Raw genomic sequence first — 17917 nt, 5'->3', positions numbered from 1 at the left:
ATGCATTGCTAGAAGCCAGGATACACAAACTGCACATTAAAAATAGATTCTGCACAATCCAACAACAAAGAAAGCTGAATTCTGCAACCTGAACGATTTAGAATGAATTAATTTACTCTGTTTTTGCTAGTAGCAATGAGTTATGCTGCAGACTGAAAGTCTTATTCTCTGGAGGTTTATTCTGCCACCTTTTCAGCTTCTGGGATTGCAGCAACTACAGCCCCCACATATACAGGATTGCAACCGTGAGGACTGGAATCCCACCAACCCACAGCATCGGATTTAAAACAAAGACTGCCCCAAATGGCAGCTCGCTCCATCTTGCAAGAGGCGTGGTTTCTGCTCTTTAAATAAAAAGATGCACATGTTCGTTTCATACCAGTGTACTCCCAACATTTTTCCACCAAAAAAGAAGGGAAACATGGCTCTGTTCTCTATGGCAGAAGAGGTCCTTCTTCCTCCAATTACATTCACATGGATAACATGTTCAGGAATGAATTATGCATTTGTCTACAACGCTGCTATGTCCTTCATTTATTTTGTCTAAAGCATTTTTACTTTGCTTTTCAACCAAACAGGCTCCCAGAGTGGTTTACATATAATTAGTACAAACTTACTTACAGGCTTACAATCTAAATTGAACAACACAAAAGCAGCCTGGGGGGAGGAGGGAAGACATAGAAATAAAGCAAAACCACACACCAATTCTTAAAAGTTGCACAGTAATTCTTAGAATGACCAGATATAATATGCACAGCTTTACCTCTATGAAGCTCAGAGAGCCGGACCTGAGAAAACTGTGAGCTAATTGAGCCTTTATTCATTAAGTCAGGTAGCTCATCTGAAGATTAACATATTTCTATGTATCCAAGGAGATTAAGGGACACTTTTTGACCTGCAGTTACACCCTGGCATTGAGGGAAATGACTTTGTGGGTGTATTGTAGCAGATTTGAAACATGCAGTGTTAGAAACTCAGGTATGTAAGCTAGGCACCAAATGTCCCCTTAAACCAGGATTACAGTTGCAAAAAATAAAAATAAAAATGCCCAGTTGCCATTTTTGGGCCAGACAGCTCGAAAGCCGTATTTTTCAATACAAGTTTTTGGTTTCTGAAATTAATTCTGATTGTGCAGATAAAATATAATGGGTAAAGTTTTACAGGTTGTGTTGCTAGTGTGTGAAAACAGTCAAGATCCAAGGATCCCCAGGCATGCACCTCCAGACGGTGGAGACGTCAGGCACCATCCTGGCACCCGGGCATCTTCACTCGGTCACAAGTGGCTGATGGCCAGGTGCAAAGTGCGTCTGGCACATTTCAAAGGCTGGACACATTACTTACTGGCTTGATTTGCAGCAGATGGGCAGAGTCCTTTGTGAAGCAGAAATTCTCTTCTCAATCCAGAAAGAGGCTACTATTTTACATTGTATACAGATTTCCACAAATATGCAAAAGCATTTGGTATAACAGGAATCTAGACCTGACCACACAAGATAGGATGTAAGGATGTAAGTATTTTTCCCCCCTAGACCGACAGACAGAGCAAGTTCCATGCTCACATCTTGTCTTAAGAGAATTTTCAAATCTCATTTTTAGGCAGCGATGCGAATCACCACTGAATGTAGCAGACAAGTATGAGAAGGAAGCCGTCATGCTTATTTGCTTTACAGTTTTGTCTTATTCTACTGTTGCAGTCAACCATCTTTGCAAGCTTCATTTTCTCATTCCGCTAAGCAAGAATGCAAATTTTGAAGGATGCACTAATCCTACCCTGGATCACATGTTTCAAACCTAGCATTCCAATTCTATTAATTAGACAGTCTAGTCCTGTACAAATCAAGCCACTTACTTACACCATAGCAATCAAACCAATTTGAACCCAGAACCAGATTATGGGGGCAATTCTAGGTCTACTAGGATGAGCTCCAACGAAGCTGAGAGGTTATCCTGTCTTAACTTCCTCATACTCAACTCAGAGATCCATTGGCTTATCTCCCCCACAGAAGGGCATTCCATAATATAGGAGCAACCAGTCATGAGGTCAACTAATACACACATGACAGTGGCCAAGCCAACCCTGTTCAGGAAAGGGGTTACAATATTGGTTTATCAATGTAAGCTGATAACAGGTGCTCCTCACTGGAGAGATCACCTGAACCTCTGGTGACAAATATGGAACTAGAAACACCCCTGAACGTATGTACACACACAAACACGCACCAATCAATTATATTAGTAGTGACTTGAGTGGTTCCTTCCCTACCAAATCACACACCCTTCCAGCAGTATGCCAACTGGATAGGAGAGACTTTTGAATAAATGTGTTTAAATAAAAGTTTTTTTTTAAAAAAGATGACCTTGGATGGGTGTTTTATCAGACGTTACTGAAGATCAGGGAATTCTCGCATTGCAGAGGCCTCTACTGGATTTCCCTTGCCTTTTCTAAACTCTAGAACTCATTTCCCACAATAAGGCCAAGATCCATGAAGACAGTATAGAAGCCAGTTAATGTTTTGCACCCTGCACCAAAGAAAACCCAACATCCCTTCAACCTAGAAGCAAGGCAACAGTACCATGAAGGTGTGACTGAAAGCACCATTTTAAGCAGCAGAACCTGCAACTGCTCTCACCTGGTCATTTAGCCAGTTCTGACCATCCAACGTTGTCAAATCATCCATATCCAGCATGTGCTTGTTATAGAAGACCCGGAAATTGCAAGTGGAAGATTTGGGATGTCTCGTCTGATACTTCATGATTTCCTTGGTGATGAATGGCTTTCTGGAACAGGCAGCCGAGAGATAAGACAATGTGAAGTTATCCCAGCACATTTGACATGCAGCTATGCACAGCCATAGGGAGCCAGTGGAATCCGGAACGTGAATCAGCAGAGCTAAGAATTAAGAGAGAGCTACTAACCTATAGGAGAAGTCTTCATTAAAGACTTCCTTTAATCTTCCCATAACATCCTTTTCACAGAGTGGAATTAGACTGCCATATTTCTTCATTACTTCATCTAGGAATCCTTATAAATAGAGAGAGGTTTTTTTTAAAAGAAGAAAAAGTATGCATAGGAGCAGGAGTTGCATAGGAATCAGATGACTTATTTCTATGGTTGAGTTTCTATGACCCATTTTCAAGTAAGAATGAAAACAGTACAAAATTCACGTACAAGGTTGACAATGACGCAATGACAAGTCCCAGACTTGGACCCCTGTTCAAATGAGCCTGGACATAAATGGGCCACAGTGTCTCTGTAGTACTGTGAGGGAGAGTACTACTTAACACCCACCCTAGTCCCTCCTAGAGAGCAAGAAGCATAAAATGGTTTCTAGGGCTTGCCTAAAATAAACCTGGTAAGCAAAGTACTTATGATCCTAAATCCAACCCAAAAGAGAAGCATCCTACAATCTCTGCACAGATATGGGACTTCCTGCAACCTAAGTGAAATGAATTTGCCAGGGGGGTGTCACACAGCTGTAGTGCTTAATTAATTGCACCTTTGGTATATAGCATTTCTAGGCAGATGAAGAGAGTTTCCAATCAGCACATCATCAATTTATATGGCTTGGGAGAAGAGATATGTACCCCTAACATCTGGATGAAATTGTGGTTCTGTTTGCAAACCGTTATGCTGAAGCAGAGATGGACAAAAAATAAACGTGGAATACGCAGCCCTTTAGATGGCAGCAATGAGGCTGCGTTTCTCAAAACGTAACGTCTTAAACTTTGAAAGACCTGTTGGGGATAATTGCAGGGAGGGGAAGAAGCCTACAGAAGTGCAAAAATGAATCTTCCAGTGTATGAATGCAGGACAGGTGCTATACTGGCCCTGACTGCAGTCAATCCAAATCAATTAGATGTTCAGAGAAGAGTCATGGGAATGCACACCAAATCCGTTTCAAAATTGTGGGCACCCCCAAGAAAAATATTTTTAAACCCATTGTACAGTCCAAGTAACCACCAACATCATGGAACATTTCTAGCAGGAATTGCTACAAGCCAAGGACTCGATCATCCCTGCATTCCAGAATGGAATTGGCCTGTGCCAGATGGATACCACTTAAGACACACCAACAGCCCAATCTACCCTGGGCTGCCAAGAGGTGAGTACAGAGGATACGGATCTACTGAGCTCACAGTCAGCAAGTAGCTTCACTCCTTCCATTACCCATCTCATTAAGCACTCAGATTCTTATTTCAATATGGAAGACGGGCAACTCTAGCATGTATTGAGATTAAGCCTCCAGTCTGGGTTCTCCTAAGTATCTGGGGCCACAAGAAGCAGACAAAGCGTTCTGAAGAGTTAAACTGCTTCTTGATTTTGGCTCAAACCCCCAATTGCGCCAGTCTCAATTTTGTCCCATAATAAGCCCATCAAATGAAGCACCACCACCGATGCACTGTGATTGCAACCCACTGGTTTACCATGCAACTGTGCTATCAAAGGGCAGGCCTGTATGATCTGTAACCCATCAAGCTTAAAACAGCCCAGCAGCCATTACTAAGGTCCATTGGGTACTAAGACTGCGGCTCTTGCAATCCCAGGCAGGCAAGCAAAAGCCAGAGCTTCACTGCATTCCTGCAAAAACCACAGTACGTGGCTTGGAGGATCACAAGAACAACAAGGACAGGCCAGCTGAACTGCTTTGTGTGCAACATCCTAGTCTCAAACCCACAATAAATATAGCAAGAAGTACATTAGTACATAAAATATCATTATAATCTGCAGGACAACACCCAGATTCATAGCATAAACAAACAAAACCAGCAATAAGCATTAAGAGAGTGTTGGTATATACCACAAAGCCACACAGCCAACTGCTCGTCACTGACGCAAGAAGCTCTCTGGCTGCTTCTTTTCCCACTCTTTTGGGTCCCTGATTTCTGTCCTGTGCTTCCTCTCAGAGGCTCATCATGAGGGCTTTTACAGTACGGGTGATCTAAGAGCTCTGCGCCAAATACGTCCATGCTTATGGGCCCTTCCACCTCCATCTGACCACTGTCCTCATTTTGCGCCAGCCCATTAGCAAAGCCAGCGTTTGTGCCCAAATCCGCCCTGGAGGGCCCCACCACAGTCTCGCCGGAACCCGTAAACTGATTCGTTCCTCCATCTCCTGCACCTAAAACCGAGATGTCTTTCTCCGTCACAGAGACAAAACTATCAGGGCAGCTGTCCAGTGCGGGTGCCTTCCGCGTTTCCTCCTTGTGAGCAGGCTGAGCTCCACATGCCACTGCTGCTCCGTGCAACTCCGGCACACAGGGCTCAGTGATGCCATTTTGGTCTCTGGGCACAAGTTCCTTGTAATGGAGCTCCCTGCACGGCAAGCGTGCGCCCTGGGTGAGGCAGGCGTCGGGCAGGTGTGTTCGACTCTCCTCAATCAATGGTCCTGGCATATGACTGTTCATATCTGACAAGCTGAGCAGGTTCCAGGGAGATTTACTTTTCAGTTTCCAAGAGGGAAGCAAGGCCCCAGAACCACGCGCAGAGACTCCTCGGCAGAGGTCCTCTTGCCAATCTCTGCTTACTTTCTCCACCCAGCTCGGCCTCCTTGTGCTCAACTTGCACGTCTTGCCTCTCCAAAACCTGGGACGAGATTTCGCGATTCTAATCCGTAACTTGACCACAGAAAGTTTCTTATACATCATAAATAGAGATCTGTTTTTTAAAGTACACCTTTTAAATCTAAGCCTCCTCCTAATAGTCAGGAGGTCACAAGTTCCATTTTGCTCTAGTCCTTGACAGCAGCACTTCCTTCTGGAGTTGTTTAGAACCTCAACGCCACTGTTTCCACTGTTTTTGCTCTTGCCCACCTTCCGAGCAAGACCATCCTCTTTTACCAGGAAGGTAGTATTGCTGGTCTCGGTGCTGTACTGCTTACTTTGAGGAGGCTTTGAGTCAACTGTTAAACTGCAAAATTTATTCAGAAGTTCTTCACTCTGAAAGGATGTGCCACCCAGCTCCTCTGCCACTGTAACAAGTCCTCCACTTTTGCACCGAGGAAAAGGGCTTCTGTGTATGTTTCGTGGGAAGGTGCAGTTTTCAAAAGGTACAACTTGCTGGGGGTTTGCATTTAGGAACACTTCAGGAGCCCACTTCCTCTGGAGCCAAAGAACCTTGCTTCTGCAGGGCTTAGTTTGTTTCAGGCTCACAGATGTCCAAGTGCCTCGCCTCCCTCCTTTAAGTAGAGAAAGACGGTTCCTTTGGAAGCAGTATTGCTTCAGCCCCCAAAATCCCACCGTCCATTTTCGATAACCGGCCAGCAACCGACTTCTCCGCTGTATTTTTCTCCTATGCTCTTTCATTTTTCTGCTGCATTATGATCTCGAGGTGCAGCTGCAACGGCAAAGGAAACACAAGAAAGAAAACAAGTTACACCACAGAAAACTTAAAAACTTCCATCAATCAATGCCCTCCAGCAACACAACTGTTCAGAACCCGTTTTTTGCATGCAGCAAGGTACGTTTCCTGAGGGAGACTGCAGAGACATACCAGGGACTATGGCTTCTTTCCTGATTGTTAAAAACTTGCTGTATGATTGGACCAGAGGCAACCACACCCTTGCCCATCGGTGCAATGCAGAAGAACTCAAGATCTCTCCTGCTTACTGATCTGTGTTAAAGATGCCCATTTCACCCTAGCTACACTTGACATGGTTCAAATTCTGACTTCTGCCCCAATTTGTTGAGCCACTCCTTATTCCTCCAGTCCCCGATGTGCCCCCAATTCTGCATGTGTATTTCCATCCCTTTGCAAACCAGATGTCTACTGTGCTGCCAGGAAGGCAAGAGGTTATGGGAAAATTTGAGAAAGACATGTTGGGAAATAAGCTACTTTTCCTTTAAGATCCGGTGAAAGAGCAATGGCTAGACCAGGGATAGGCAACCTTCGGCTCTCCAGATGTTTTGGCCTACAACTCCCATGATCCCTGGCTAACAGGACCAGTGGTCAGGGATGATGGGAATTGTAGTCCGAAACATCTGGAGAGCCGAAGGTTGCCTATGCCTGGGCTAGACCTTTCCTTCAAGTCTCAGTCAGTCCGACCCCCCCCCCCCCGCCATGGTGATGTGTATTGCAAGAGCATGAACAATGAAAGCTTCTTCTGTTACAGTTAAGACACAGGAGCAATCGGCAACCAGTAAACAGGACCTCTTGAGGGGAAGTGTATGTTGATTAGTGCATAGCTCAATACAACAAAAGTCAGAACAAAGGGGAAGGAAGGAAATAAGGGGAAGGTAACGGAAAAGCAAGGGAGGGAAGCTTAACAGACTACAGGAAGCAGAAGAGTCATACTTTCAAGAACTGTCAATGCCTGCAGTGAAGAGGTTTGATTGGAAGGAAGGCAGGTGGCTCGCTGAATAGAAATGGTGAAAAAGTAATCCTTTAAGCATCTCTGAAGTGAGATGAAAAGTACATTTGGAGGGTACCCAGTGCTTTCCAAAATGTGCAGCTGCTCATGAAAGTGCAAGAGAGGATCAAAAATAGATTCTGTTGCACACTTGAGAGCAAGAGGGAGGGAGGGAGGAAGGAAGGAAAAGCCAAGGGCAAAGGCAGTGGTGCTCAGCATACACAAGAATACACAAGAAGCAACTTATTGCCTCTCAGCTAGATATATTTTCCCAGGCTCAAATAAGCTACCTTTCAAGGTTGCCATGCTATGAAACTTAATGTGATCCATCACTTGCCATGTGCTCTTAAAAATCAGTTCAGCTAGGGCCTCTCTTCAGGCATCGGTGTGGCAAAATTAGGAGCATTAGGTGTCAGAATATAAGAGCCATGCTGGATCAGACCAGACACCTGCCTAGTTCAGCATCCCGCTTCCCACAAAAGCATATGGGAAGCATATGGGAAGACCAAAAGTAGGACATTGATAAAATTGCCTTCGCTCACAGTTGTTCCCCAGCAACTGGTACTCAGAGGCATATTGTCTGAACCTGGAGGGAGCATATAGGCATCACGGCTATATATTGCTGCACAACCAAACTGAGAACAAGAACCATAAGACAGTACACAGGAAGGATAATAGCCCTCTTATAGCAACAAACCAAAAGAGCCTGGCATCTCCACCATCTGGAAGTGCATTTCTGGAAATCATTGGATCCAGACTGTTTTCACACACTATTACCCCATCCTGTAGAATTCTATCAGTTATATTTTTTTCTGAAAAATCAGAATGAATTTCAGGAGCCAAAATGCTTTTTCTGTGCACACTGAGCAGGAGCAGTGAACAAATTATAACTACGGTAATTGGTGTAGCTTGTCTTCAATTACCCTACCACCCTGCTCACAGTTGTGAAGAATATTCTTATGTTATGAATAGTCCCCTTGCAAAAACTCCCGCAGTACTTGGATTCTCTTTCTGTAGCAGCCCACAGATATGCCTTTATAAAGGCAAGATTCAACGCCTTCCCTTCCAAGGTAATGGAAAATAGAATCTCTAATGGACAGATATCTCTTTTATGTGATTGTAACTGTGAATCACCTGAATCGCTGCATCACATTCTCCTTAGCTGTCCTCACTATTCCTTGCTCAGAATTAAGTTACTTGCTCCATATCTAGTGGGATGCACGGGTGATGCCAAAGAAACCAAACTGAGATTTCTATTGAATGACGAAGATCCATCTAGATCACGAACTGTTGCCAAATACCTGAAAAGAGTCTTAGCTCTAAAGAAGGAAAAGGGCTCTGGTATGGTCAGGAGAACCCCGCTAATCCAGGAGCCAAAATGCAAAAATAGATAGTCGGACAGTCTGTGTTTTTATTTAGTAACGAGCAGAGGGTTCAGCCTCTGTCGAAGGTTTTAAATATTCTATGTGTTTTAATGTGTTGGGCCATTGGCCGTAAATAAAACTTACTTACTATGAATAGTCTGTGTCACCATTAAGAAAAAGAGGTAGGAATAGGCCAGTATATATGTATGGACTGTCCCTGGATTAAGTGACTTTTCTCCTTTAAATTCTCAAAGTTCTTAACCTAGCTCAAGGCTGTCATCTGAACTACAGTATCCAGATGTTTAACTGAGAATCAATCACAGTCCGTCCATCATTTGAAAAATAGGACTAGACATTTCGTTTTGGTGACTGAGACATTGGTTCAAGGAGCCATTTGGCCCCTAGCTTATATATCTTGAGTTTCTAACACTGGACTCCGTAGGACTAGGAGCTGGAAGATCCGGGTTCAAATTCCTATTCAGTCATGAAGTTCACTGAGTGTTACTGTCCTATATATGCCTAAACTTAAGTCCCACTTTGCTCTCTGTATAACCTGTTTTGCTATGGCTGGTTACAACCCTCCAAATAACACTAATTGCAAAAGGAACCAAATAAATTCTTTACAAAAAAACAAATAAACAGAAAGTACTATCACATTTGTGGAGGGGGGGGGCCGCAACTAGCCATTCTGTTTTTGCACCCATAACCCAGGTTCCAGGAGCCATGTGGTTAACAGCTTTTCCATCCCAGTTTCTAACACTGCCTATCTGGTTGCTTTAGATTCTCAACTCCCATCAGGTCCAGCCAGTAAAGCCAATGGCCAAGAACAATAGGCATTGGAGTCTGGAAAACGGCATTGGTTTGTCTAGATCTACTTTGGGGTTGGGGGGAAGGTTCTGAGTATGCACATACTATTAACATTAAAATGGCCTGCTGCTGCTCTTTCCCCCATTCCCATGCCAGTCTCAAAAACCACAACAAAGCATGAAGATAGCAGCACAAACAGAACAGAAAGTTCAACTCATTAGCCTCTGTTTTCACTGCTCAGACAACAGTGAGCAGCAAAAATTCTTATGCATGGAAAGTTCCGCACATTCAAAGAGGCTGCTGAGTTTCGCCCACACTTTTTTTTTTAAGCTTTCGTGACAATAAAAGCTTCAATATACTTTCCACAGAAGGGCAGAGCATCGGGAGTTCTAGCTGACACACCATGAACTGCACAAAATCCATTCATTTTACACATTTAAAAGTTAAAACTGTATCACACCAGTGATTAGGAGACATTTGTATGTGCTGCACAGGACATTTTTGCAAACGAGACATTCTATTCTAGTACCAACATTTAAGGGCTGACCACATCATTGGCAAGAAACAAAAGCAACGAAGGCAAACTCCAAAAGCAGAAGTGGACAACTTACTCAGTGCCAGGGGGGGAAACTGGAAAGATGTGACTAGAAAACAGTTGCCAATCAGCAGTTTTTGTTACTTTAAGGCAGGTACGTCCAACAGGTAGATCACAATCTACTGGTAGATTGCGGGGTGTTCCTGGTAGGTCTCTGGTCCCTCAGGGATCTCCTTCCCCAAAAAATAAAGACTAAAAAAAAAGAATAAAAAAGCTCAACAACTCTGGCTTCCTAAAACAAAGCTCAGCAACTTTTTGCTTCCTAAAACAAAGCTCAGCAACTTTTTTCTTCCTATCAAAAAAGTGGATCATCAGATTAAGGTCCACCATTGGACTGCGGATTCAGGACCCTCAACTGTGTTTTATATAATTGACTTTTTGTTATGTTCTGTGTATATCGCAATGCTCATTCGGTTTCATTCATTCATGTATTCTGTTTTATTCATTCATTTGCTTCCTAAGAAAAAGCTCAACAACTTTGGCTTCCCAGAATAAGATCAACAACTTTGATCCATCCAACAACAATGAGTAGATCACTGCCAATTTTTTTATACTGTGAGTAGATCGCAGTCTATTGGGAGTTGGACATCCCTAGCAGTTTAATCGTTGTGAAAATGAGAAAATATTGAAACTAGTATATTTGCAGCAGAACTTCCTGGAGAGGATAATCAACATAGTCTAACACATATTCGGGAAAATTTTGTTTGCTACTAATTTGGCCATCTTTTAACCAAATTTTGCATGATTCTTCCCAAGATCAATAGGTAGGTTTCCATCCATGCTCTGATACATTTTGACACTGCTTTGAATCATGATGATTAACGTAAACTAAACCTTTCAAACAGAGCCGTCTCATCCATAGAGGCTGGTGGCGCGGCGCGCCAGAGCGCCGGGCACCCCAGCGGCGCCCCCGCGAGCCCGCCGGCATACCGTGCTCCCCCTCCCCAACCCGCCCCCGCCCCCACGGGCAGGCGGGCACTCGCGCGCCGGCGGGCGGGCTGTAAGCCGCCCGCCCTCGCCTCCCGGAGCCCCAGCTGGAGCGCTGAAGCGGCGCGGGGCTTTGCGCGACGTTCCAGCACTCCAGCTGGGGCTCTGGGATGCGAGGGCGGCCGGCTTGCAGCCCGCCCGTCCGCCCGCCCCTCATCCTCCGCCCGCCGGCGCGCGAGCGCCTGCTCCAACGCCACGCCCCTCATCCCCCGCTCGCCCACCCCCCCTCCCGAGGGGCGGCCAGCGCGGGAGGGAGGCGGGCGGAGAGGCGGCAGGCTGGGGGCGCCGAGGGATCGCTGCGCCAGGGCGGCCGATCCCTCTAAGACGGGCCTGCTTTCAAAACTGCACTGATTTTTCGGGGGGGGGGGTCCTCTTATAATTCCTATGCAACGCTTGGCACAAATAAGACTGCTAGGATAAAACGGACTGAAAAAAATATTATTTCTGACTGGCACAGCAGGTGGGTAATTTTTTTCATCCTTCCTCTACAATAACCATTGCCATAGGGAAATCCCGATTCAATCCAAATACAATCAAAATGGATTTAAATACTAAAACATATTCAAGTATGTAACACTGCACACTGAGGAGGAATGAGGTTCTAACATACAGAATATAACCGGGGTGGTAGTGCACTTCTTGCTGAATCAATCTTTGCTGGTGAAGCACTATGCACTCTTGTCCTTCTGCACCAAGTTCCCAATAAGAAAAGTTGTTTTATATAAAATATCTATTCTTTTCAAAAAAAGGTTTACTTTATCAGGCTGGCCTTTGTTCTTTTCCAAGTGTCTTTCCGTATTATTATTTTGTAAAAAGCTCCTACTCACTCTGTTGAGGCTCGCAGAAGGCTTACTGCCGGCGCCATCTTGACCCAGACCAAAAGGTTTACTCAAATATACAATACGCTTGAATGCTGCATTCAAGGATGCTCAATAGAAGCCACTATCCCCATTCTCCCAATCTGTTCCTTCTCCTTCTCAGTTTCACACACCTTTCTCCTGTACCTTGAACAGCATGACCATCAAAGTATAGGACTCCTGCCCAAATTCTAAATTGCTGAAGATCTAGTTATTCACACCTAAATAGTTTCATTTTGCCAGGCTCTTTCAGCAGTAAACTAGACACTTCCCTGAAGTCAGATGAATCTGTTCCACCTAGCCTTTGGGTTGGTTTCGGTTTAACCCTGATGTTTCGTTCTTTTGGTGTGATTGGTGGGCTACTTAAAAATGAGGCTGCATTTTAGATTTAATTTTAAATTGTATTTTAATCTGTATTTTAATTGTTTTATGTTTTTGTTGTGATTTTATTGGTGTTAGCTGCCCTGAGCCCGGTTTGGCGGGGAAAGGCGGGGTATAAATAAAAAATTATTATTATTATTATTATTATTATTATTATTATTATTATTATTAATTACATGTAGGTAGCCATGTTGGTCTGCCATAGTCAGTGCATAGTTGGTCTGCATGCACACGAAAGCTCATACCAAGAACAAACTTAGTTGGTCTCTAAGGTGCTACTGGAAGGAATTTTTTTTATTTTTTATTTTGTTGTAATCACATGTTAGGCCTCAGATTATGGAGTCAGGAAGAACAATTTGCACCAGCTTTGTCTTCTTCCCACCTGCATCACCTCCACCACAGATGCACTGTCATGCAGTTCATCGCTGCACATGAACTTGAAAGGCGTTAAGTTCTCATACCAACACCGATAATGGTCTGCAAAACAACTTTATAACTCCTGTCCTTTAGATTTTTCAAATAAGAAACTATGAGGCCTGTAAAAGGAGGGAAATACAGAAAAGCAGAGCCAAGACTGTCCAAACACCTTAAAACTAGCAAGATCCCAAATCTTGTTCTTCCCTCCTCCAATAAGCTGCATAAATTGGCCTAGGGCATCCTGGAATGCAGGGACTCTGTATGTCTCATTCCTTTCCAGCCCAAGTCACTCAGTTGTTTTTCTGTACTTCCCATACATCCCAATCCTATACAAATTTACTCAGAAGAAAAAATTATTTCCAAGAATGCACAGAACTGCAGGTCACTTGAAAAGAAGTAGCACTCCATTACTGATGCTGTTATTATTTCTGCAAATATCTTGCAAATGCATATATCTTGCTTTAAAACTTCCTGTTCTCACTATAGTTTAATCAAGAATTGCTTAAAACTCACAGGCTTTCTGTGACATATCAATAAACAAAGCACATCTGAATACACACTTCACAAATTTAAGAATGCTTATAAGTACTTCAAGGTCCAACCTGCAGAACTGCTACCAAACCAAGTTACTTTTTCATAATATTTGTTATTATTGTTATTGTTTTAAAAGATCTCTGATCTGCATAGACCTCAATGGTAACCCATAAGGAAGTCACAAGTAACTTCTTAACATTTTTAAACAATAAAGCACAGCAATGCAGAGGTTAAATTACTGTAAAGAAGTAACATATATATGAGAGAATATATATGATGATATTATGGAAAGACCTCTGCTGGATGCCAAGGAGAGCCACCGCCAGTCAAAAGTAGACAATATTGGGCAACACGGAAAAGTAGTCTGGCCAGGCATAGAACAGCTTGCACAAGTAAAGATTATGAAGCCAATTAAACACCTTGCGTTGAGCAACAAAAGCTTTTAATGAATCAACAAGGATTTAGAGGTGTTCTAAGCCAAGTTAGAATTCCTGAACAGAAGCTATAAAAATAGTAAGGCCTTTTTGGAATTTTGCATTATGACACAAACATGAGTTGAATATACACTACTGTAGCCAAATGTAGCAAGTGTTTCTATCCAACTCTGAAGAAACTGTGACAGATATTATGTAGAATTTGCATTTTGCTTCAGTATGAATTAGGTTATAACTACTGAACTCACTACACTTTCTAGAATTCCACCAAGACTAAGAAACAAAGGGGTCACTTAGATTATGACTGTTGTTTTTATATTACATATAATGCCAACAGATAATTGCTCCCTGCTCTGCTGTCAAAATACTTCTTGAAGTTATTAGTGTATATTCAGTACAAACAGCATACATATTCATAAGAACCCAGCTCCACCCACCTATGACCAGGCTCTTTGCACTGGGAATGGTCAAAGAGACATTACCAAGCCACTTGTGGCACAATGGGGCAGTGCATCTGGCTGTTAACCAGAAGGTTGGTGGTTTGAGCCCATGCACGGATGGCTGCAGGCAGGGTTCCTGCATTGCAGCGGGCTGAACTAGATGACCCTTGGGGTCCTTTCCAACTCTACACAGAGTAAACTTTCGTTGATGCAAACTCCAGATATAATAATAATAATAATAATAATAATTTATTATTTGTACCCTGCCCATCTTGCTGGGTTTCCCCAGCCACCCTGGGCGGCTTCCAACAAATATTAAAATACATTAATAAATAAAAGATAAATGAGTTTGGACATAAGAAAAGCTGTGCTGGATTACATCAAAGGTCCATGAATTCCAGCAGAGTGTGTGAAACTCCCATTGTTCTAGAAGTATTTTACGACAGGGTATTTCATTAGTGTGAGCAGTTTCTGAGCTTTGGACGCAGTACTGTGCCTAAATTTTCAGATTAAAATGCAGTGTGGAAGGAGAGGAGGACCTTTTTCTGCCTCCTCACTTCCAGCTACTGTCTGAAGACTAGAGAAGAGACCCTCTTAAGAATATCAGGGGGGTGGGCAGGGGAAGGACTAGACCACGTGAAAAATGAACTTAATATTTCAGTTGCAGTTCATTTTCAGCTTTGTATTCTTGTTATAAAAAAAGCACGCCTAGATATTCCATTGTTGTGCCCTTAATCTAGGTTCAAGGTGCCATTTAGCTCCTAGCTTTCACATCTCAGTTTCTAACACTGTTCTAGCACTCCATTTCCCAGGAAGCCACCTAGATGCCTCTGAAGTCCACAACTAGGGCATGGAGGCAACAGTCCTCTCACACTGCCGCTCCCCAACAGGTGGTATTCAATGGCAGGGTGTTTCTGAATCTGGTGACTTCATACAGCCATCATGACCAGTAACCAGAAATACAATTTATGGAAAATAAGGCTCTCTAATCCCCTTTAAAGCCATCTAAACTAGCAGTCACCACAGCAGCTCGTAGCAGCCCAATTTCATAAAAGTTTGTGTGAAAAAATTCATTGCCTTCCCTGAATATCCTACTGATAACCTCAAGTACTAGTATTATGAGCTAGGGATAAAGGTATGGTTTCTAGCATTTCTTTGAATGAAAGCACAAATGCTTGAATACACCCGAGGACATAAATGTTTGCAAGTATCTGAGGAAATACTCAGCTGTTTCCCTTACAGTGTGCATGAGCAAAACATCTCTGCCTTTGGTGAAACTATGCAGGAAAGATTTTTCACATATCTCATGCATAAAAAAACCCCAGAATACAGGAATTCAGTCCCACATCCCTTCATACACTCCTTTAACCTATAAAACTATGAACCCTACTCCCTATAGTATTTGCTGTGCACTATACAATATTTCATAGCATGAATCTCCCTGCATGCTCATAGTACTTGCTCTCTCTTCAGGATCTTCCCGAAAGCTCACCTTCCCTGTGAATCCTTTGACTTAGCATCTTAATCCACATTCTCACCTATAAGCATGTTTAGGCACACGTAAGCATATTGCCTCATAGTCACCCCTTGTTTCATATTCATCTTTCCATCTTCCCTCGTCTCAAATATAAATAAGTAGGTTGTCAACACTTGTGGGTACAGTAGTTCTCTTTTATTATTATCTATATTATTATATTCTCTTGAATGTCATATATTTTGATGGGTAGTATATAAACATTATTTCCACATCTTTCCCTCTCACCATATGGTTAAGTTTCTGCTGCCACTCCGCCTTTAACTGTTCCCATTCTCTCTAATGAAGAGCCAGCAAAATCACAAAACATTTTTGTCCCCGGAGTAGCACTAAAGAAATGCACCCCACTTGCTTAGCAACAACAAATTCCCAGACAGTCCCCTTCCCATGGGAAAACCTCAACTGCTTTGCAAGAAGAGAAGTGCTGCACCTTCTTGAACATCCTTTCTAAAACTTGGGTCCCCCAACGATGATGGACTATAACTCCCATCATCCCTAGCATCCAGGACCAGTAGTCAGGGATGATGGGAGTTGTAGTCCAACAACATCTGGGGGCCCAAATTTGAGAAAGGCTGCTCTTGAAGGATGACCTTGCAGCAAGGCACCCACCCTCTCTACTCAAGCCTGACCCCCTCCCCAAGAAGGCCAGTTCCCACATATAAGAGCCCTTCTGGATCAGGCTAACGGTCCATCTAGCCCAGCATCCTGGTCTCCCAGCAGCCAACCAGATGCCCCTATGCCTGAAGACATCACACAGCTACAACAGCAACTCTCCTCATTTGCAACTCCCAGCAAATGTCATTCAGGGACATGCTGCCTCTGAAAGGGGAAGAACACAGCCATGGTTAGCTAGTAGGCTTATCCCACCCCATCATGACTCTGCCTCATGCTCTTTAAAAGCCATGTTGGGGTCACCACTACCTTCCATGGAAGTAAATCCCAGGGTTAACTATGCCCCCATGTGTGCAAAAGAGCTTTCTTTTATCTTCAAACTGGATAACCTCAGGTTCTTCTACTATTATTATTATTATTATACAAAGCAATAATAACAACAATCTCAATTGGTAGAGCACGAGACTCTTAGAATCAGAGAATCATAAAATAGTAAGAGTTGGAACTGACCCCAAGTCCAACCGCTTGCCACGCAGGAATCTGTTACCCAACGTGGGGCTCGAACCCACAACCCAAAGCTTCATGCTCTACTGATGGAGCTATCCAGCCCCACGTTGGGCAAAAAGATAAGACTCCTGCATTGCAGCGGGTTGGGCTGTATGGCCCTCGTGGTCCCTTCCAACGACAAACGTGATGACCCAAGGGCATGCAGTCAGAAGACAAAAGAAAGCCCTTACATACACCGGGGGGGGGGGCACGGTGACGGAGGAGGGAGAAAGGAAAGCTTCTCCGGCCATGCATAAAAACATATCACGTCGACGTCCCTTCCCTGGCCCACCTTTTTTCCAAACTAAAAAAAGGGGGAACCCCCCCCCCCGCCCGCAAAAAACCCACCGTTATGAGCAAGGAATCGAAAGGTTTCCAGCAGGAGGCCGCCCCCCCATCTCCCGCCCCTCAGGTCAAGGGGCTGACTAGGCCAGATAGCCTCTCCCCACCCTCAGGCACTGCCCTCAGCACTACTCCCTGCGAACCTGCTCGCCCCCCCCCCACACCTCTGAGGAGAATATGGGGAGGGGAGGCGTGAAGAGAAGGGGAAACAAAACACACGGACCCCGCCCCCCACCCGCCCCTTGATCCGCCCGTACCTTTGTCGCTTGGCGCATCCCGGCCGCGAAAGGGGGCCTCCTCCCCGCCTCCCTCTCTCTTTCCGCTCCCCCCCCCCCCTCTTCCCAACTCCACGAGCGCGACGGCGACAGCAGCCGCTCGGCGACACCTCACGTGGGTCCGGTTCCCACAACCAACACGGCAACGGCCGGCCCAGCGCCTCTACACGTCACTCTCCCGCGACGAGAGCTTCCGGATCGTGAGGCGGGGGTGGAGGAAGTGAGAGGGAGGGGATTAGGAGCGGCTTCTTGCCGGTCCTGTTTGCGCATGCGTGCAGGAAAGGGACTGAAGGGGAGGGGCGGTAAGGGAAAGAGAGGAGGAGGAGGAATGAGCCACTGGGCTCCACCATCTTTAGGTCCGGGAAAGGGAGGAGGAGTGCGCATGCGTTGGGGTGGGAATCAAGCGGGGAGCCGTTCTCATTACGCGTGCGCGGTTGGTTTCTCGT

The 17917-nt window shown here is 44.4% G+C and overlaps 1 protein-coding gene across 3 annotated transcripts in view; it reads right to left on the bottom strand.

Annotated features, from left to right (window-relative positions):
• Positions 1 to 17704, bottom strand: part of SENP5 (SUMO specific peptidase 5) — a 32307-nt gene extending 14603 nt beyond the window's left edge. The window contains exons 1-4 of one of the 3 annotated variants that reach the window (XM_033150754.1): positions 17611 to 17704; positions 4800 to 6334; positions 2917 to 3022; positions 2631 to 2778 (exon numbers count right to left, since the gene is read on the bottom strand). In XM_033150754.1, coding sequence (XP_033006645.1) covers positions 2631 to 2778; positions 2917 to 3022; positions 4800 to 6303 — 1758 coding nt within the window. In that variant the 5' untranslated portion in view covers positions 6304 to 6334; positions 17611 to 17704. Of the gene's footprint in view, positions 1 to 2630; positions 2779 to 2916; positions 3023 to 4799; positions 6335 to 17453; positions 17535 to 17610 lie in introns of those variants that run through there. The other 2 variants (XM_033150753.1, XM_033150752.1) reach the window with 2 other exon arrangements.
• Between the last annotated feature and the right edge of the window lie 213 nt (positions 17705 to 17917).

This window comes from Lacerta agilis, chromosome 5 (assembly GCF_009819535.1).
Source record: "Lacerta agilis isolate rLacAgi1 chromosome 5, rLacAgi1.pri, whole genome shotgun sequence".
Lineage (NCBI taxonomy): Eukaryota > Metazoa > Chordata > Lepidosauria > Squamata > Lacertidae > Lacerta > Lacerta agilis.
This window is presented reverse-complemented; position numbering and strand designations above follow the sequence as displayed.